Raw genomic sequence first — 21,902 nt, forward strand, 5'->3', positions numbered from 1 at the left:
AGAAACCAGGTAATTATAAATTATTATACTTTTTTAAATCACAGATAATAATTTCTCCATGATAAAATGCAGTGGACTCTGATGATGTAACTTGTATTATTCTTAATACATTTCTTTTCTGAATACAAAAGAATTACAATGTTTCTGGTAGAAGTAAGGAGGCTGCAGGAGAAAAAGTCACCCACCTGTAACCCCACCGATAATTACCATTAATAACTTAGTATGTGTCCTATCGTTCCTACTCTTATAATATTCTTGAGATTATACTATATATAGTCTGAAATAATTTTTCACCTAATATAGTTGCTCACATCATTAAAAATTTTTAATACAAAGGTGATTTGAAATATTCAAGGTCAACTTCTCAGAGTTTCCAAATTTTCAGTACTCAGGATTAATCACTCCCTCCTGCTCCACAGCACTTTGTTTATGTAACACTTAAACTATACAAAGTTACTGTATATGTGAAGGCCACTGTACTGCTTACAATTATTGCTTACATTTAGTTGACAATTTGCTTACCACTTAGTATATAATATAGTGCTTCACATATATTAGGCACGTACTCAATACATGTGCGTTTAACTGGATACAGAGCTGCAAAAATATTTAAAGTTCCATAAACAATACATAGATGGTGGTTACAAAAAATGATGTAGCTGCTTTGTGGGGAAGTTTGACAGTTCCTCAAAATGCTAAACAGAGTTACCATATGACTCAATAATTCTACTCCAAGGTAGGTATCAAGAGAAATGGAAACTACACTTCCAAACAAACTTAGCAGTATTACTCTTAATAACCAAAAAATGGAAACAATTCAAATGTCTAACAGTTGATGAACAGATAAACAAAATACTATAGTGTGTCTGAACAATGGAGTATTATTTGGCAATAAAAACAAATGAAGTACTGATACTTGCTACAACAAGGATGAATCTTGAAGACAAGCTAAGCGTACAAGCTAGTTACAAAAGACTACATACCGTATTATTAATATGATTCCATTTACATGAAATGTGAAGAACAGGCAAATCCACAGAACCAGAAAGTAAACTGGTGGTTGCCTAGGGCTGTGGGAGGTGAGGAAGGAATGGGGAAGGACTACTATTGAGTATGATACTTTTTTCCAAAGTGATGAAAATGTTCTAAAATTGACTGCAGCAATGGTTACACAACCATTGCTGTTGCTGCTGCTGCTGCTGCTAAGTCGCTTCAGTCGTGTCCGACTCTGTGCGACCCCATAGACGGCAGCCCACCAGGCTCCCCTCCCCTGGGATTCTCCAGGCAAGAACACTGGAGTGGGTTGCCATTTCCTTCGCCAATGCATGAAACTAAACAGTGAAAGGGAAGTCGCTCAGTCGTGTTGGACTCTTCGCGATCCCATGGAGTGGAGCCTACCAGGCTCCTCTGTCCATGGGATTTTCCAGGCAAGAGTACTGGAGTGGGTTGCCACTGCCTTCTCCAACAGTCTGATGAGCTTTGACAAATGTACACTAACAGTATTTATCTCCTTTATCTTGCATCTTTGGCTTAATACCATCTAGCTGTAGTGCAGCTGTGGCTGTACCATAAGCTATAATATATTCTTTCAATGACAACAGCCAGGTTTTTTCCCCAGGTTTTACTATTTTTCAAAATGCTTCTATGAACAACCCTGTCCATGCACTCTTCCTGTGGACAATACAAGGGTTTCTCTGGGGGTATACACTTAGGAATGAAACTGCTAAGCCATCTACATGCAAACAAACTTTATTAGATACTGCCATACGATATTCCAGGCTTCACAGCTGGCTCGAGTGGTAAAGAATCCATCTGCCAAAGCAGGAGCTGCAAGTTTGATCTCTGGGTCAGGAAGATTCCCTGGAGCAGGAAATGGCAACCCACTCCAATATTGCTGCTGGGATAATCCCATGGACAGAGGAGCCTGGTGGATTACAGTCCATGGAGTCGCAAAGAGTCAGACATGACTAAGCACACACATATCATTTTCCAAAATGGTTGGACCCATATATAGTCTCAATGCCAATCTATAAGAATTTCTGTTGATCTATACAGTTTTAAATAACACTTTGTATTGTCAGAATTTTTAGCTTTTGTAAGCATATCAAGTGTGAAATTAAATTTCATTACTGTGGTTTTAATTTGCATTTTCCTGATTACAGGTGAGGCTGAAATCTCTTCTTATATTTTTAGCCATTTGGGTTTCATCTTCTGTAAATTTTCTCTTCATGTCCTTCATACATTTCTTTCAATTGGGTTGTTTAGGAAAACTATATCAAAGAGTTTAAATAACTTCAAATCTTATGACTAGAAACCTTATTCCAAAGACCTTTCTAAATTATGCTCTCAATAGGAATGATATTTAATAAATGGGATGAATGAAAACTAACACTTTGGTCTCAATTGTATTTCTTGAATTACTACAAATATTGAATGGTTTTCGCAAGTTAAGCATATTTCCTCTACTGTGAATTACTTATCTATGTCCTTCACTCATTTACCTGTTGGTATCATAGTGGGGTTTAAAAAATGAATTTGTATGAGCTCTTAAAATATAAGGGATTTATAGATCTGATTATCTTAGACTGCCATTTAAATTTATTTCTTACTTAAATTATTCAAAATTATCTCGTCTTCTGTGATTTTGTTTCTTTTTTTAAACTTAGAAAATCCTCTCCTATACACTGGTTAAATATTAGTTTCTGGTTTTTCTCCTAATATTAATATGAAATATGTTGGAGTTTTTTGACTTTAACTTTTTCATATATCTGGATATGTGTGATATATACTGTCAAACTGATTTCACACAACTAACAAATTACCTACCCAACCAGTGGACATGTTTGTTTCAAAGAAAGGAAAAGCAGAAATGTCACCAGAGAACTACCTACATTTCAGACTGAAGTAGAAGGACGTCTTTGTTATTTAAGTTATAGACAGGTTTTTCTTTGGAGGCAGAAAAACCAAGCATCATGAGAAGGTAAAAAAGGAAGCTAACTTGGTCTGCATTAAGATTACAAGGACTTCATTCCCTCTGAGTGAATCCAAACAAAGTAAAAAAAAATCAGACTTTCAACTAATAATGAAAAAACAAATTTCATTCCAAAAAGACAAAAATCACAAAAATACAGTTTAGAATCATATTATAACCCATTAAATAGAAACAAAATGGGGTTGATGAAAGGTCAAAAAAAATAACAGTTATAAAAGGGAAGGGGGAAAACCACAGAAAATGTAGTAAAGAAAAAAGATAAACAAGACTTTTGATAGTTAAATCTTACAACTTTAGCTGCAACTCTGTTCTTTTTGTTTGTTTTGAAACACCCAACTGCTCTCTTTCCTGAAACCATTAGAAAGTCAACTAGGAAAAGCTGTAAAATCAACTAGAAAAAGCCTTGAGTGGTAGAGGATAGATTATTCTTGAGTTGAAAAATACCATGGACTTGAAGTAACTATGCACTAAAGTAGCCTGAATCCACGTATGATTTATCTTTGAACTACCACAATATCCAGCATATTGACTTCACTCAGTAAGTATTTGCTAAACAGGTATTACTTTAATACTTTGTCTACGTTTTCTACTCCTGCTCCAGACAGTTAAAAACTAAACATTATTTTAGTTCATGCAAATTTTGATGGAGAATTTTTTTTTCTCAAGTAATGGAATAAACAACCTGCATTACTTTCATTACCATTACTATATTGACTATTAACCTTTCTTTTTCATCTGAAAAACCCTAGCTTTCTGCCATAATGATGATTTACAAAGTCACACCGAGGGGGCTGTATCTGAAAAATCAAAGAACTTACCTTACTGACACCAACTTCAGGGATTCGGAGAGTATGCTCCATATCTTTTTCTCTGCGGAGTTAAGTAAAATTAAAATGCGTTTAATACTTTTTGAAGCATATTTAAAGAACTTTTTTAAAGATAATTTTGCTTTAAAAGATACATTAGGATGCAAGTCTCCCTATCAGACTAAACCCAGTTTCCGTAATGCTACTCTAAATTTCATGTTTGAAAGTAGGTCCCGGAATTACCTTACCTCTTTCATAAGGTAACTGTAGCGGTCCCCAACCTTTCTGGCACCAGGAACCAGTTTTGTGGAAGACAGTTTTTCCACAGACCAGGGCAAGGGTATTTGGGATGATTCAAGTGCATTACATTTATTGTGCACTTTATTTCTATTATTATTATATTGTGATATGGAATGAAATAATTATACAATTCACCACGATGTAGAATCAGTGGGAGCCCTGAGCTTGGCTTTCTGCAATTGGATAGTCCCATCTGGAGGTAACGGCAAACAGTGACATCTGAAGTGTGTTGCGAGTGATGAGGCGCAGCTGTAAACAAGATGAAGTTTTCCTCGCTCACCCAGCGCTCCTCTCCTGCTGTGCAGCCCGACTCCTAACAGGTCCAGGGGATGGGGACCCCGGTTTTGGTACATCTGTCACAGGCTAGTGAGCATCCAGCAGGACCAAATATCCTTTGTAGTAATGTCAGTCCAGATCTGTTGACTATGTTTCCACTTCTATTACTACGTGTAAAAGGAACATACTATTTTCCAAGAATTTAAAATTACGATACTGTATGAAACCTGAATTAAAGATATATTACCTTTCCAGTTGGGAAAAAAGGAAATTATCGTACTCATGATTAAAATCTACTTCTCTAGTTACACAGGGGTAAAGGAAAAGGATCAAAGGAGGAGGTCATACTGGGTTTAAATAAGTAGCTTAAGCCTAAAAAAAGCAATACCAAAGGTAAGAAAATGATGAAATCTCTGTGGAAGGTATCACCAAGATTTTAACTCTTTACATAGGCAGACTGCTTTAGGGACAATGAAGTTATGCCTGCAACTGACTTCCAAAACCGCGTGACAAAAGGTAAGTGTCAGCATATTTTCTGAGTGAGAGAGGAAGGAACAAGGATATCATTTTTTGTCTATTCTACAAGTACCACACATATTTAATGGTTAATTGGAATAAGAAAAATAAACAGAATACGATAATAGAAAACATTTTTACCTTCCAATTGTAGCAGGATTTACAGCTGTAATGATAAAAAGTGATCCTGTCTGCAACACAGGTGATCTAATTACAATTACTCTAATACATGGAGGCCAGATTTTTTCTTCATCTGCCAAAGAAAGAAACGGGTAAGTATTAATTCAAAAATAACAAATGCCCAGGGAACAGTAGAAAGCATACTGCTGCTGCTGAGTCGCTTCAGTCGTGTCCGACTCTGTGCGACCCCATAGACAGCAGCCCACCAGGCTCAGCCACCCTTGGGATTCTCCAGGGAAGAACACTGGAGTGGGTTGCCATTTCCTTCTCCAGTGCATGAAAGTGAAACGTGAAAGTGAAGTCGCTCAGTCATGTCCAACTCTTCGCGACCCCATGGATGGCAGCCCACCAGGCTCCTCCATTCATGGGATTTGCCAGGCAAGAGTACTGGAGTGGGGTGCCATTGCCTTCTCCGAGAAAGCATACATAAAGCTAAAATAAATTGATCAAAAATCTTCCTTCTGTTTAAAACAACCTTCTCAAATTCTGCTATGTGACATATACAATTTTAACAACATTGGCAATTTAAAATAATCAACCTAAAGATATACAGCAGCTATCACAATTACAAAATAATCAACTCTCTCTTTTTTAAGGTATTGGTATTTGAAAAATATGCCCCCCCAAAAAGCATTTTTTAAGTTAGAAAAACTGAGTCTACCCTTTTAAGAAAAAAATGAGAGGAAATTCCATTAAGAACAAAATAAGCTTGTACACACTACTGCAAAATTCTGAGTTTTCAAAGTATGCCATTATATCAAGTAAAAAAAAAAAAAAAATCAGATTTACCATAATACCTATGTAGCTGAATTAATGGCCTACTCTTTAAAGGCAACTGCCTTCCCTCCCTCAACTACAAAAGTGGATAATAAATATCTAACCCATTAAAACAGACTTAGCACAGACTCTAGGAAAGAGTAGGTAACTTGGTTTTTTGTTCTACTGAGTAGGCCATTCAATGCAATTAAACTTTAGGATCCAAGCAGTAGTCATTTATTCACACCCTACCGTAAATATAACCAAAGTTATCATTTTCAATATTGTTATTAAAACAATCTCTTTAAAACAATCAGCTCACTTTTTGGCAAATATATGGGCTACCAACGCTTGTAACTACTGTGCTGTACTTTTACAATGACTGTAAAATAATGCCTGTCTACTCACCTTCATCCTCAGTATCTTCTGCAGTTGCGTTGTCTTCACTGGTAGTGTCTTCATCGTAACTGTCCTCGGTCTGAGAGTCTGTAATTTCACCTTCTTCAGGCTCACTATCAGTGTCTATGATTTTCTCATCTTTAAATGAAGCCGAATTATAAATGTTTTCACTAAGAGGAGATTCTACAGTCTTTGCACTAACTGGAACAGTATATTTGGGGGGACTATTTTTGTAATGGATGTCTATTTTGGCCTTCTTTTTCACATTTGCAAAATCTTCTCCCTCACTGCAGCTTATATGTTCAATATTGGATGTTTTCTGATCTTCTGAATTCAAATTCTGGAAAGAGGTGGGAAGAGGAGAGAAGAATCTTAAACATGACCATCTTATAATGTTTAACTCTAAATGTTTCAATGAATTAGTGAAAACATATGTTCAGCGAAATAACAGCTATTATCTCTATCGCCTCTTCCTCTTATTATGTTCCCTTTCTTAATGATGTTACCATCCACTTATCCAAATCAAAAGTCTTTGACATCTCCTGAACCACTCCATGGAATCAATTACTGAGGCTATAGACTATGTTTGAAATTAATCCCAATTTTCTCTCTTTATTTAGTATCATTTTCTTAACTGTCCCAATCCAGGTCCTCATCACATATTGCTTGGACCATGTGAGAGCCTAGAACAATGCAGTCAAAAATAAAATGCAAGTTTTATATTTATATATATATATATGTGTGTGTGTGTGTGTGTGTGTGTGTGTGTGTATATATATATGCTTTAAAATTATCTAGTAGGGTCATTAAAAAGGTAAAAAAGAAGCTGGTGAAATTCATTTTGTTACTTTACCTAACCCAGTACTTACAAAATATTACCAATTATATATAAAGATGACATTTCATCAGCATAAAATTTTTTACCAATACTTTATATGGAGTTTCTGTACCAAGTCTTCAAAACTGAGTATAGTTTATACTCAACTAGGTAAAGTAGCCTAGCAACATTTAAAGTGTTCAGTAGCCACATGGAGCTGGCAGAACAGTGCAGGCCTAGAGAATACAACTAAACCTAAATTTTCTTTTTGAACTTTGAGTCAATTATTAAGTCAACATACATGACATAAAGATTTAGCACTAATTACAGCAGGGATTTAAAGATCTAAATGTACCTAATATATCAGAACTGAAGTTTTACTAAAATACTTTATAGAGTCAGTTTGATGATACAGAAAATAGTACAGATGAGTCAATTACATCTCTTTATTCTGAACTTCCAACTTAACTGGCATAAGCCTTTTATTATTTACTATACACGCATATTGGTCACACCCTAGGACAAATGAACATATCTATTATTTTTACTTTAGAAGAAGCAGTTATCTTCCTCTAGTTTGTAACACACTCTAGTTTTCTTTCTACCTTAGGGCAACATGATGAGGTGAAGTCATATGTTCTGCTGTTATTTTATAAAATACGAGAGCATCCTAAACACATATTTTTAATGGTAGCACAAATTCAGTTTGAAGACTGGCTAAACATTCACAGCATGCTAAACTATACGTATTTCCAGCAACACAAACTCACCAAGGACAATAATAAGAGCAAGTTCCTGAAAAGCTATGAGGAACTTTAAAGACCACTGTAAACTATAGCCAAAAAGTTTCCTGATGTATACATGCTTAAAAGAAAAGCAGTTTCCAATATTATATATTTTATTATTGTTTATAGGACAACACATGTAGAGGAAAATGAGCGAAACAGAAATAGGTACTGCTTTTTAAAGCTGTCAGTCTCGAATGTTAGATAAATATCCATTAAGATAAAAGAAAGGCCCAGGGCCTACATCAGGCATATATGCACATTTCAAGTTATTACTCTAATCTCCTCACCCTACTTCCTTCCTTCCGTATACTCTGCTGCTGCTAAGTCACTTCAGTCGTGTCTGACTCCGTGAGACCCCACAGACAGCAGCCCACCGGGCTCCTCTGTCCCTGGGATTCTCCAGGCAAGAATACTGGAGTGGGTTATTTCCTTCTCCAAGGCATGCATGCACGCTAAGTCGCTTCAGTCGTGTCCGACTCTGTGTGACCCCATGGACAGCAGCCCATCAGGCTCCCCTGTCCACAGGACTCTCTAGGCAAGAACACTGGGGTGGGTTGCCATTTCCTTCCCCATCTGTATACTCTGCACTTCCAAAAAGTGAAGCCCAAGAATATCTTAAAACTCAAGAAAAGGATGAGGATGTCCTAAAACTGGTTTCCTCCCAGCGACACAACTACCTTTTATAATCCTTGGGGAATTCGAAATTTTTATTAGTATTTTTCTTAAGTCCTTGTCCTAAATTAACATATTTTTACAGAAGGATGGTAAAGATGAATGGCTATGAGAGCTAAACTGGACCAAAATCTCACAGAATGCTATCAAATTTCATCATCTATTTGTCAGAAAAGGTCCTTTGAGGACCCCTATATATTCTTTGCTTTGCTGGGAGAACTAGTTTCATTAACATATTCTCTCAAACAGTTCAATGACTAGTAACAGGTAGGAGTCACTAACACAGAGGTCTCTGAAAAAAAAGAAAAATAATTTTCAACATTTTTCTTACTTACTCTTCAATTCTTAGGTACTGTCAGTGAAAATAATAGAGAAATAAACAAAGCAAATAGAGAATTGAGATAAAATTTCAAGAACAGAAGTGGCCAAGACGGTGAAGTGAGAAGACCCTAAACTCATCTCCTCCATGGACACACCAAAATTACAACTACTTACAGAGCAACTGTCTATGAGAATGACCTTCCTGAACACTAGCAGAAAAGACTTTCCACAACTGAAGACAGAAAGAAGGAACCACACAAGATGGGTAGGAGAGGTGGAGACCCATACCCCTGTGTTGGCAAACCACAAATGGAAGGGATATCCCAAGCACAGAGGTTCTTTCCAAGGAGTGAGGAGTGGGAGGCCCAAATGGGGCTCCGCAGCCTGGGGATCCTGAACTGGAAAGACAAGCCCCTAGAATGTACAGCTTTGAAAAAGTAGCAGAGCTTCTGTTCAGGAGAACTGGAGAGATACAGGAATAAGATTCAGCTCTTGAGGCACATGTAAGACGGCACACGCTCTGGGTCTCGACAGGGAGGTAGCAGCTTGAAAGGAGCCTGGGTCAGCTGTTTTGGGGAATCTGTTCTACCCCAGTAGCAGTGGAACGGGAACGCATCTTTCTGGAATCTTTCCTCTGGTCTGTTAGTGCTGGCATCCCTGCTCTGCCCAACTGCTGGCCGGCACAAGCCCCTGGCTTTCCAGAAGAGAGCCACACAGGGACTCGTCCAATGGGCCAGGAACAGCCCTGAGCCCCTGGGTCACACGGTCAACTTCACAGGAAGGCCACCCTTCTCTTGACTGGGCCTGCAGGCACCACGTGAGGCATGACTTCACAGCCGGCCAGGGCGAGGGCCAGCCCTGCCTTCCAGCACTCCCACAGTCATCAGTCTCACCACAGCAGAAGGATGTACACAGCCCACACAGGGAACACCCCCAGAGAAAACAGTCCTGGTGACCAGAAGGGCATGTGTTGCCTGGGCCTCAGAGGAGGCCTGCTAAATACGGCCACTTCTCCAAGATGGGAAACATAAACAACCTACCCACCTTGAAGTCCACCTAACACACAGAAATAAATACAGTGAACAGAGCACAGTGAGGAGACAGAGGAATACGTTCTCAACAAAGGTACAAGACATAACCTCAGAAAAGAACATTCTTCCAAAATACAGGTTTAAAAAGGACTTTTCCACTATTTTATAAGATGTTTCCATACTTCAAAGAATACAATTAAAATCTAGTCAAATCACAGAAAAAAAAAATGGAGATAAGCAATCTACTGGATAAAAAGCTCAAGGTGATGAACATAAAGATGCTCACCAAACTCAGAAGAATGAATGAACATAAAATTTCAGTAGTTAGAAAACATGAAGAAGAACCAAACAGAGCTAAAGAATACAAAACTGAAAATGAAAATATACTAGAAGGAACAAAAATCAGATGATATAGGGGAGCAGATCAGCAATCTGGCAAAGAGTAGTAATCACTCGAGCTGAAGAGAGAACAAAAAAAGAGTATAGTTTATACCTCTAGACAATATTAAGCATACTAACAACCACAAAGCATATGTGAAGAAATCATAGCTGAAAATGTCGCTAACCTGGGGAAAGAAACACATCCAGGTTCAAGAAGCACAGAGTCCCAAACAAGATGAACCAAAAGCAGTTCACATGAAGACAAAATATAATTAAAATGGCAAAAATTAAAGAAAAAGAATTTTAAAAGCAACAAGGGAAAAGCAACTAGTTATCCACAAGGGACCTACTATAAGGCTATCACTGACTTTTCAGCAGAACTGAAAAGTCAGGCCAAAAGGGAATGGCACCATATATTCAAAGTGATAAAAGGAAAAAACCTTCAACCAAGAACACTCTACCCAGAAAGGCTCTCCTTCAGATTGGGAGAAAAGATGAAGAACTTTCTAGACAAGCAAGTGCTAAAAGAGTTCAACACCACTAAAAGAGCTTTACAAGAAATATCAAAGGGACTTCTCTAAGTAGAAATCAAAGAGCCACATCTAGAAACATGAAACTCGTGAAGGGAAGAGTCGCGTTGGTAAAGGCAATCGCACAGTAAAGGCAGCAGGTCAACCAGTGACGATGGCGAAGCCAGTAGAAAGGCTAAAAGACGAGAGCGGTGAAATCATCTACAGCCACATCTGCAGTTAAGGGACAAACAGCAAAAACACAAAATGCGACCACAGACACAGATGTAGGGGCAAGGACAGTGAGAACAGAGAGCAGTCAGAATGCATCCAAACTTAAGAAATCATCAACTTAAAATAACCACATCTATGTGCTGCTGCACCATACTAAGTTGCTTGAGTCACGTCTCACTCTCTGCGACCCTATGGACTGTAGCCCTGCAGGCTCCTCTGTTCATGGGATTTTCCAGGCAAGAATACCAGAGTGGGTTGCCATGCCCTCCTCCAGGGGACCTTCATGACCCCAGGTCTCTTACGTCTTACGCACTGGTAGGTGGAGCAGGTTCTTTACCACTAGCGCCACCTGGGAAACTCCAATCACATATATATAGGTTGTCAATATGAATGAATCTGATGGTTACCAAAAACCAAAACTCAGTAATAGATACACAGAAAGGGAAGGAATCCAAACGTAACACTGAAGGCAGTCATCAAATCATAGGGGAAGGGAGCAAACGAAACAGAACCAGAAAGGAAAGACAACCCCTCTTCAAGACAATCAACAAAGCAGCAGTACACACACACTTACCGATAATTACTTCAAAAGCAGACGGACTAAAAGCTCCAACTAAAAGACACAAGCGTGGCTGAGTGGATTAAAGAAACAAAAACGCACATATATGCTGCCTAAAGGAGACTTACTTCAGATCTAAAGACACACTGACTGAAAATAAGGGGACAGAAAAAAAGATTTTCCATACAAATGAAAATAAAAAGAAAACTGGGGGAGCAATACTTATGTCAGACAAAACAGACAGCAAAAAGAGACAAAGAAGCATATTACATGCTAAAGGGATCAAGCCAACAAGGAGCCATAACAACTGTATATATAAATATCTATGTACCCAACACAGAAGCACCTTCTAAGTACATAGAGAAAATACTAACGAACATAAAGGCAGAAACTGACACTACCACAGTAGTAGAGGACGTTAACACTCCCCTTACATCACTGGACAGATCATCCAGACAGAAGGCCAGTGAAGAAACACTGGCCTTAAACGATACGTGTGGCTAAACGAACCTAACAGAGACACAGGCATCATTCTATCCAAAAGCAGCAGGGATACACATTTGCTTCAAGTGAAGATGGAACATTCTTTAAGATGATGACATGCTAGGCTACAAACCAAGCCTCAAGCAACTAAGGCTTGAGGTGCAACTACAGGTTATCACACTAAGTGAAGTAAGTCAGAAAGAGGAACACAAATGCCATATGCTATCACTTACATGCAGAATCTAAACTATGGCACAAATGGACCTCTTTACAAAACAGAAACAGACTCACAGACACAGAGACCGTTCTTGTGGTTGCCAAAGGGGAGAGAAGGAGGGAAGGGGATGAACTGGGAGTCTGGAGTTAGTAGATGCAAGTTACTACATTTAAAACAGATAAATAAAGGCTTACTGTATAGCTCAGGGAACTATATCCAGTCTCCTGGGATAAATCATAATGGAAAACAATATTTTAAAAAAAAAGTATATATGTGTGTATAACTGAGTCACTTTTCTATACAGCAGAAATTAGCACAATCCTGTAAATCAATTATACTTCAATTTCAAATAAAGAAATTTAAGACTGAATTATTAGGCAGCTTTTCCAATCACAACAGTGAAAGACTAGAAACCCACTATAAGAAATAAACTGCAAAAAACACATAAGAGTCTAAACAACAAGCTACTATACAAGCAACTGGTCACTAGTGAACTCAAAAAGGAGATTTGAAAAAATTACTGGAGACAAATGCAAATGTTAATATAATTATCTAAAATCCATGGGATGAGGCAAAAGCAGTTCTAAGAAGTTAAGAACAACACAAGCCTAACTCAGGAATAAGAAAAATTCCAAATAAACAATCTAACGTTACAGCTGAAGGACCTAGAAAAAGAAGGAAAAAATCCAAAGTTAAGAGAAGAAACAATAGAAGTCAGAATAGAAATAAATGATACAAGAAATCCCTGGGAGGCCCAGTGGTCAGGACTCTGTGCTTCCACTGCAGGGGGGCACAGGTTTAATCTCTGTTGGGGAACTAAGATCCTGCAAGCTGCAAGGTACAGACAATAAAAATAAGAAGAAGAAGACAGGATACAGAGGTTAAAAAAAGAAAAAAGGTCAGTGAAACTACGAGATGGTTCTCTGAAAAAATAAACAAAATTGTTAAGCCTTTAGACGGACTCATCGTCCGAGAGGACCCAAATAAATAAAATCAGAAATCAAAGAGGAGAAGTTACAATTGATATTGCAGAAATAAAAAGAATAAGAGTTTACTATGAACAATGATATGCCGATAAAATGGACAACTCAGAAAAAAATGGATAAATCCTGAAAAACAGTCTCCCAAGACTGAATCAGGATAATAGAAAAAATATCAATGAACCATTTACCAGAAATGAAAATGATTCAACAATCAAAAATCTCATAAGTAATAAAAATCCAGGACCAGATGACCTCACAAGTGAATTCTACCAAACATTTAGGGAATAGTTAAAAAACATAAAAGATGATGCTGTGAAAGTGCTGCACTCCATATGCCAGCAAATTCAGAAAACTCAGCAGTAGCCACAGGACTGGAAAAGGTCAGTTTTCACCCAGAAAGGCAATCCCAAAGAATGCTCAAACTACTGCACAATTGCACTCATCTCACACGCTAGTCAAGTGATACTTAAAATTCTCCAAGCCAGGTTTCAACAGTACGTGAACCGAGAACTTCCAGATGTTCAAGCTTGATTTAGAAAAGGCAGAGGAACCGGAGATCAAATTGCCAACATCTGCTGGATCATCCAAAAAGCAAGAGAGTTCCAGAAAAACATCTACTTCTGCTTTATTGACTACACCAAAGCCTTTGACTATGTGGATCACAACAAACTGTGGAAAATCCTTAAAGAGATGGGAATATCAGACCACCTAACCTGCCTCCTGAGAAATCTGTATGCAGGTCAAGAAGCAACAGTTAAAACCAGACATGGAACAACAGACTAGTTCCAAGTTGGGAAAGGAGTATATTGTCATCCTGCTTATTTAACTTATATGTAATGAGTACACCATGAGGAATGCCGGGCTGGATAAAGCACAAACTGGAATTGAGAATGCTGGGAGAAATATCAATAACCTCAGATATGCAGATGACATCACCCTCATGGCAAAAAGCGAAGAGGAACTGAGGAGCCTCTCGATGAAAGTGAAAGGGTAGAGTGAAAAAGTTGGCTTAAAACTCAACATTCAAAAAACGAGGATCATGGCATCTGGTCCCATCACTTCATGGGAAATAGATGGGCAAACAATGGAAACAGTGACAGACTTTATTTCGGGGGGGGGTCTAAAATCACTGCAGATGGTGACTGCAGTTGTGAAATTAAAAGATGTTTGTTCCTTGGAAGAAAAGCTATGACCAATCTAGACAGCATATTGAAAAGCAGAGACATTACTTTACCAACAAAGGTCTGTCTAGTCAAAGCTATGGTTTTTCCAGTAGTCATATATGAATAAGAGAGTTGGACCATAAAGAAGGCTGAACACCGAACAATTGATGCTTTTGAACTGTGGTGTTGGAGAAGACTCTTGAGAGGCCGCTGGACTGCAAGGAGATCCAACCAGTCCATCCTAAAGGAAATCAGTCCTGAATATTCACTGAAAGGACTGATGCTGAAGCTGAAGCTCTAATACTTTGGCCACCTAATGTGAAGAACTGACTCAATGGAAAAGACCCTGAGGCTGGGAAAGACTGAAGGCGGGAGGAGAAGGGGATGACAGAGGATAAGATGGTTGGATGGCATCACTGACTTGATGTACATGAGCTTCAGCAGGCTTGGGGAGTTGGTGCTGGACAGGGAAGCTCAGCATGCTGCAGTTCATGGGGTCGCAAAGAGTCAGACATGACTGAGCTGAACTGAACTACTGAGCTAACAAACCTGTCTTTCTCAAATTATTCTAAGAAGTTAAAGGGGAAGGAACATTTTGAACTCATTCTATAAGGCCAGCATCAGCCTGACAAGAAAACCAAACACACCACAAATAAACTAAAATTTCAGGCCAATGTCACTGATGAACACAGATGTAAAAATACTAGCATAGCAAATTCAACAACATATTAAAAGGCCACACACCACGATCAAATGGGATTTATCCCAGGAATGCAAGGATGGTTCAATACCCACATATCAATCAATGTGATACACCACACTAACACACTGAAGAGTTAAAATCATATTGAATATCTCAAAAGAAAAAGAAAAAGTTTTTGACAAAATTCAACATCAACTTAGGATAAACTAAACAAAGTAGATACAAAGGAAATGCACTTCAACATAATAAAGGTCATGTATAACAAACCCACCCTGGAGGACGGCATGGCAACCTACCCCAGTATTCCTGCCTGAGGAACCCATGGAGAGAGGAGCCTGGTGGGCTATAGTCCACGGGGTCACAGAAAGTCAGACACGACTGAAACTACTCAGCACACACACATACATATGACAAACCCATGTCCAGCATCACACTCAATGCTGGAAAGCTGAAGCGTTTTCTCTAAGATCAGGCACAAGACGGGTGTCACACTTGCCACATCTATTCAACACAATACTGGACGTCCTCGCCACAGAAAACAGACAAGAAAAAGAAAGACAAGAAATCCACACGAGAAAAGAAGTTAGACTGTCACTGTTTGCAGGTGACATGATACAACAGATAGAAAATCCTAAAGACAGTACCAAAACCTATGAGAACTAATATGAATTCAGTAAAGCTTCAGAATACAAATATACAAAAATACAGAAACCTGCTGTATTTTTATATGCATAACAACAAACTACAAGAGAAATTAAGAAAACAATCACATTTATAACAGCATTAAAAAGAATAAAATGCCTATGAATAAATCAAACCAAAGAGGTAACAGATTCATACTCTGAAAACTCTAAGATATTGATGAAAGAAAGGGAAAGATATACTGTGCTCATGGATTAGGGGAATTAATACTGTTAAAATGGCTATACTATATCCAAAGCAATCTATATACTTAATGCAGTCTCTATCAAATTCCAATGGTGTTTTTCATAGAACTAGAAAAATTCTGTAATTTGTAGGGAAACAAAAAAAGAACCCAAATAGCCAAACAATCTTAAGAAAGAAGAACAAAGCTGGAGGTACCACGCACTCTAATTTAAAAATACACTACAAAGCTACAGTAACCAACAGTACGGTACCAGCACAAAAGAAGACACACAGATCAATGCAATAGAATAGAGCCCAGAAATAAACTCACATTTATATGAGCAACTAATCTATGACAAGGGAGGCAAGAATATACAATGGGAAAAGACTGCCTCTTTAGTAAATGGTGTTGGAAAAACTAAACAGCTAAATGCAAAAAAGTGAAACCGGACCATTTTCTCACACCATACACAAAAATAAATTCAAAATAGATTAAAGACTTAAATGTAACAAAGGAGGAAAGAATATACAATGGAGAAAAGACAGTCTCTTCAGCAAGTGATACTGGGAAAGCTGACAGCCACATATAAAAATCAGTAAAGTTAGAACATTCCCTCATAGCCTACCCAAAAATAAACTCAAAATGGCCTTAAAGACTTAAATATTGAGACATGATACCATAAAACTCTTAGAAGAGAACATAGGTAAAATATTCTTTGACATATAGTAGCAATGTTTTCATATGTCAGTGTTTCAAACCTATAGAAATATAAACAAAGGGGATCTAATCAAACTTACATGCTTTTGCACAGCAAACTCAACTATAAATGAACAAAAAGGCAACCGACAGACTGGGAGAAAATCTTCACAAATGATGTGACTAATGACAATTTTCCAAAATACATCAACAGCTCATACAACTCAGTAGGAAAAGAAAAACAAGTAACACAATCCAAAAATTGGGAAGACCTAAATAGACATTTCTCCAAAGAAAACATACAGATAGCCAAGAGGCCCATGAAAAGATGCTTCTTCGCTAATTATTAGAGAACTGCAAATCAAAACTATAATGAAGTAACATCCCACACTGTTCAGAATGGCCATGATTAAAAAGTCTACAAATAATAAATGCTGGAGATGGTGTGGAGAAAAGAGAACCCTCCTGTACTGTTGATGGGAATGTAAGTTGTGCAGCCACTATGGAAAATAGTATGGAAGTTCCTTAAAATGCTAAAAATAGAGTTACCCTGGGCTTCCAAGGTGGCTCAGTGGTCAAGAATCCACTTGCTCATGTACGGGACATGGGTTCAATCCTTGGGTTGGGAAGATCCCCTGGAGAAGGAAAAGGCAACCCACTCGAGTCTTCCTGCCTGGGGAATCCCATGGACAGAGGAGCCTGGTGGGCTACAGTCCATGGGGTCGCACAGAGTGGGGTACGACTGAGACTGCACACAAGACTGAGCATACACACGGAGAGTTACATTATGGTCCATCAATCTCACTCCTGGGCAGATATTCAGAGAAAACACACCAACATTCACAGCAGCACTGTTTATAACAGCCAAGACACAGACCCAACCTAAAAGTTCACAGACAGATCAACCGATAAAGAGGCGGTATATATACACAACGGACTCTACTCAGCCATGGAAAAGGATCATGCCGTTTGCAGCAATGTGGATACAACTAGAGATTATTATCCTAAATGAAGTAGATCAGAAAAAGACAAATATTATATAAATCACTTATACATGGAATCTAAAAAATGACACAAACTCGCTTACAAAATAGAAACAGACATGGGGTCACAGAGTCAGACTGAGCACACATGCAAGCAAGCAACCTATTTCCCCCAAAGATACCAATTTACACTAATAAATATACACATGTCCTATATTCGCTAGCAGTGGATTTTTTTCTTACGTTTCCTAACATAAGTAACTGCTCAACATAACTAAGAATGTTGAACTTTTACCCACAGCTGCTTATAAACTGTTTTTCTTGTGTTGTGAGTTGTGCACTGACATCAGCGTATCAACAGATGCTCTGAATGGTCTTCTTCCAAATTACGCAAGAGTACTTTATCTGCCCTACCTGCTTCAAACTTTAAAAAATTTTTTCAGTGGTCAATTTCAGGCTGAAAAAAAGAAAACCAATTTTTCTGCTTCTCGTAACTGAGAAATTGTAAAAAGTCCATGTTTTCCCCATGTAAAAGTTTCTTTTGGTAAGATTCTGGCACCTTATTATTATATAATGTAATATTCTAATTGAATGCTGTATTTAAAACACAGACTTACTGGGTAGGGTGGGTAGGGGACTGGGACTGGCATACATACACTGTATGTGTGTGCTCAGCTGCTCAGTCGTGTCTGACTCTTTGTGACCCCGGGGACTGTAGCCCACCAGGCTTCTCTGTCCATGGGGTTCTCCAGGCTAGAATCCTGGAGTGGGGTGCTGTTTCCTACGCCAGGGGATCTTCTCGAACCAGGGACTGAATCTGAGCCTCCTGCGTCTCCAGCGCTGGCAGGTAGACTTCCTCCCTAGCGCCACCAGGAAGCCACAGACACGCTACTATGTGTAAAGCAGATGACTGATGAGAACCACGTGCACGGCACAGGGAACTCTGCTCAGTGCTCTGCGGTGACCTAAATGCCAAGGAAATCCAGGAAGAGGAGACACGCACATCTCACACATCTGTGGCTGGATGACTCTGCTGTACAGCACAAACTAACACAACACTATAAAGCAAAGATACTCTAATTAAATTTAAAAAAAAGCAGAGCTACTAAATGATTTCCAGTTTCATCTAAAATTTTGGCTTTGGGACTTCCCTGGTGGTCTAGTGGTTAGGAATTCAGCTTCCAAAGCAGGGGACACAGTTTCTATCCGGGCTGGAGGAACTAAGATCCCATATGCTGCTGGCCAGCTGAGCCTGGGCACTACAATCAGGAAGCCCAAACACCGCAATGAAGAGCCTGCACACCACAAAAAGACCCAGAGTAGCCAAATAGTAAAGCAGAATGCAAAAAAAGGAATCTGGCTTAACTATGCCACCACTGCATAAGTTTTAAAAATTATGATGACATTACCTTTTCTTCATTTGTCGTAGAAGAATCTGGATCCTTTCTTTTTTTCTTCAATTTTTTATCTTTAGTTTGTTTTGTGCCAGAAGTCTGATAAGGCTGCAAATCCACTCGAGAATGAAACTGGTATCGACCACTTTCCACATCACAGTAGTAATAAATTCCAGTGGAGGGATCATAATACAGCTGGTTTTCCTTTCAAAGTGAAGGGAACAGTAAGTTCTATTCATGGTGAAATAAAATGGAAAACTAAACTTTCTAGTAAATGTGTTTCTTTAAAGAATTACAGTTTTTTCTGGAAAAAAAAAAGATAACATAATAAAAATGCTTGTAATTTTCCAAAATACCATTCAATATCTCCTCTAGTTTTCCAAGTGTGGAAAATAAATACATATATATATTAAATTAAATCTCAGATAATTGCCAACATTTGACCATGTTTATGCTTACAGAAATAGCAACTTCAGATGGTTCAACAAGAAACCTTTAAAAGTCATGAAAACTAAGGCATGCATCAGAAAAAGCTGACCACATAAAAGCAATTCCAGACTCATCATCTATATAATTACATGGTAATGATTTGGTAGTATAAACGCCTAAGCTCTCCTCTCAGTGTCATAAAGATTTGCCTCTTACTGTTCATGATTCAAAATTCTGGAGAAAATTTGAAAATAAAATTAAGCTCATGAATACTGTAACATAACATTCTATACAAAGAAATCAAACAACTGTCTTCACTAATCAATTCTACACTAAGCAACTACATAAGACTTACTGTAAAGCAGCCATGCAATAAAGAATTTTGGTCAATTATAGATAAAACCTAGAAATATAAAATTATAGAATCATCTGCATTTATTAGATACTGGCCAAGATTTCCAAATCTTGAAAAACTTTTTCCAAAAACTTTTTGGAAAACTCAGCAGTGGCCACAGGACTGGAAAAGGTCAGTTTTCATTCCAATCCCAAAGAAAGGCAATGCCAAAGAATGCTCAAACGACCGCACAATTGCACTCATCTCACATGCTAGTGAAGTAATGCTCAAGATTCTCCAAGCCAGGCTTCAGCAATACGTGAACCGCGAACTTCCTGATGTTCAAGCTGGATTTAGAAAAGGCAGAGGAGCCAGAGATCAAATTGCCAACATCCGCTGGATCATGGAAAAAGAAAGAGAGTTCCAGAAAAACATCTATTTCTGCTTTATTGACTATGCCAAAGCCTTTGACTGTGTGGATCACAATCAACTGTGGAAAATTCTGAAGGAGATGGGAATACCAGACCACCTGACCTGCCTCTTGAGAAACCTATATGCAGGTCAGGAAGCAACAGTTAGAACTGGACATGGAACAACAGAATGGTTCCAAATAGGAAAAGGAGTACGTCAAGGCTGTCTATTGTCACCCTGCTTATTTAACTTCTATGCAGAGGACATCATGAGAAATGCTGGACTGGAAGAAGAACAGGCTGGAATCAAGATGGCTGGGAGAAATATCAATAACCTCAGATATGCAGATGATACCACCCTAATGGCAGAAAGTGAAGAGGAACTCAAAAGCCTCTTGATGAAAGTGAAAGAGGACAGTGAAAAAGTTGGCTTAAAGCTCAACATTAAGAAAACGAAGATCATGGCATCTGGTGCCATCACTTCATGGGAAATAGATGGGGAAACAATGGAAACAGTGTCAGACTTTATTTTTTGGGGCTCCAAAATCACTGCAGATGGTAACTGCAGCCATGAAATTAAAAGACGCTTACTCCTTGGAAGGAAAGTTATGACCAACCTAGATAGCATATTGAAAAGCAGAGACATTACTTTGCCAACTAAGGTCCGTCTAGTCAAGGCTATGGTTTTTCCAGTGGATGTGAGAGTTGGACTGTAAAGAAGGCTGAGTGCCAAAGAATTGATGCTTTTGAACTGTGGTGTTGGAGAAGACTCTTGAGAGTCCCTTGGACTGCAAGGAGATCCAACCAGTCCATTCTGAAGGACATCAGCCTTGGGATTTCTTTGGAGGGAATGATGCTAAAGCTGAAACTCCGGTACTTTGGCCACCTCATACAAAGAGTTGACTCATTGGAAAAGACTCTGATGCTGGGAGGGATTGGGGGCAGGAGGAGAAGGGGACGACAGAGGATGAGATGACTGGATGGCATCACTGACTTGATGGATGCCGAGTCTGAGTAAACTCCGGGAGTTGGTGATGGACAGGGAGGCCTGGCGTGCTGCGATTCATGGGGTCGCAAAGAGTCGGACATGACTGAGCGACTGAACTGAACTGGCCAAGATTTGATTTAATAGTCTATATCTTATTTACATCATAAATCCATGCAGATCAGATCTGGAAACATCTGGCAATACACTGAGATTAAGCAACTAAAGCTTCCTGAAAAAGAATTATTTTTCTAAGTGTTGATACTATTACAATTTACTAATTCATTTTGTCAATCTCTTACAAAAAATATTTATAATCCTCACTATCCTTCCTTTAGCTAAAAAACTGAATGGAAGCTTTAAATCTTTATTTCCAATGATAACAGAACTTCTACAGCTGAAATCTTTTTAATCTGTTACCTGTCAGCCCGAAATACAGACATTTCAATTATGTAAGAAAATTTTATTTAATTAAAATAAAATGAAAACTAGCGAAATAAAAATGGCAAAACAATGATGCCCCTACTCCAAAGACACACAACCTGCAGAACGTGATTAAGCATTTACGGAAGAGATGTCAGGAGGAAAGCTACAGAAAGGAAGGTGGAAGAATGGCAGACGCTAATGTCATATACTTGGAAATCGCGTATTTTCCTAGAAACCAATTAGCTAATCATTATTTTCTTTGGTAATAAGAGTTTAAACATTTATTTCCTG

General features: G+C 38.4%; 1 protein-coding gene across 1 annotated transcript in view; it reads right to left on the reverse strand.

Annotated features, from left to right (window-relative positions):
* AGGF1 (angiogenic factor with G-patch and FHA domains 1) overlaps positions 1 to 21,902 on the reverse strand; it is a 43,820-nt gene that overhangs the window by 14,102 nt on the left and 7,816 nt on the right. Inside the window, exons 5-8 of the mRNA XM_068964292.1 lie at positions 19,043 to 19,231; positions 6,235 to 6,565; positions 5,032 to 5,143; positions 3,811 to 3,862 (exon numbers count right to left, since the gene is read on the reverse strand). Coding sequence (XP_068820393.1) covers positions 3,811 to 3,862; positions 5,032 to 5,143; positions 6,235 to 6,565; positions 19,043 to 19,231 — 684 coding nt within the window. The remainder of the gene's footprint in view (positions 1 to 3,810; positions 3,863 to 5,031; positions 5,144 to 6,234; positions 6,566 to 19,042; positions 19,232 to 21,902) is intronic.

Source organism: Capricornis sumatraensis, chromosome 2, assembly GCF_032405125.1.
Source record: "Capricornis sumatraensis isolate serow.1 chromosome 2, serow.2, whole genome shotgun sequence".
Lineage (NCBI taxonomy): Eukaryota > Metazoa > Chordata > Mammalia > Artiodactyla > Bovidae > Capricornis > Capricornis sumatraensis.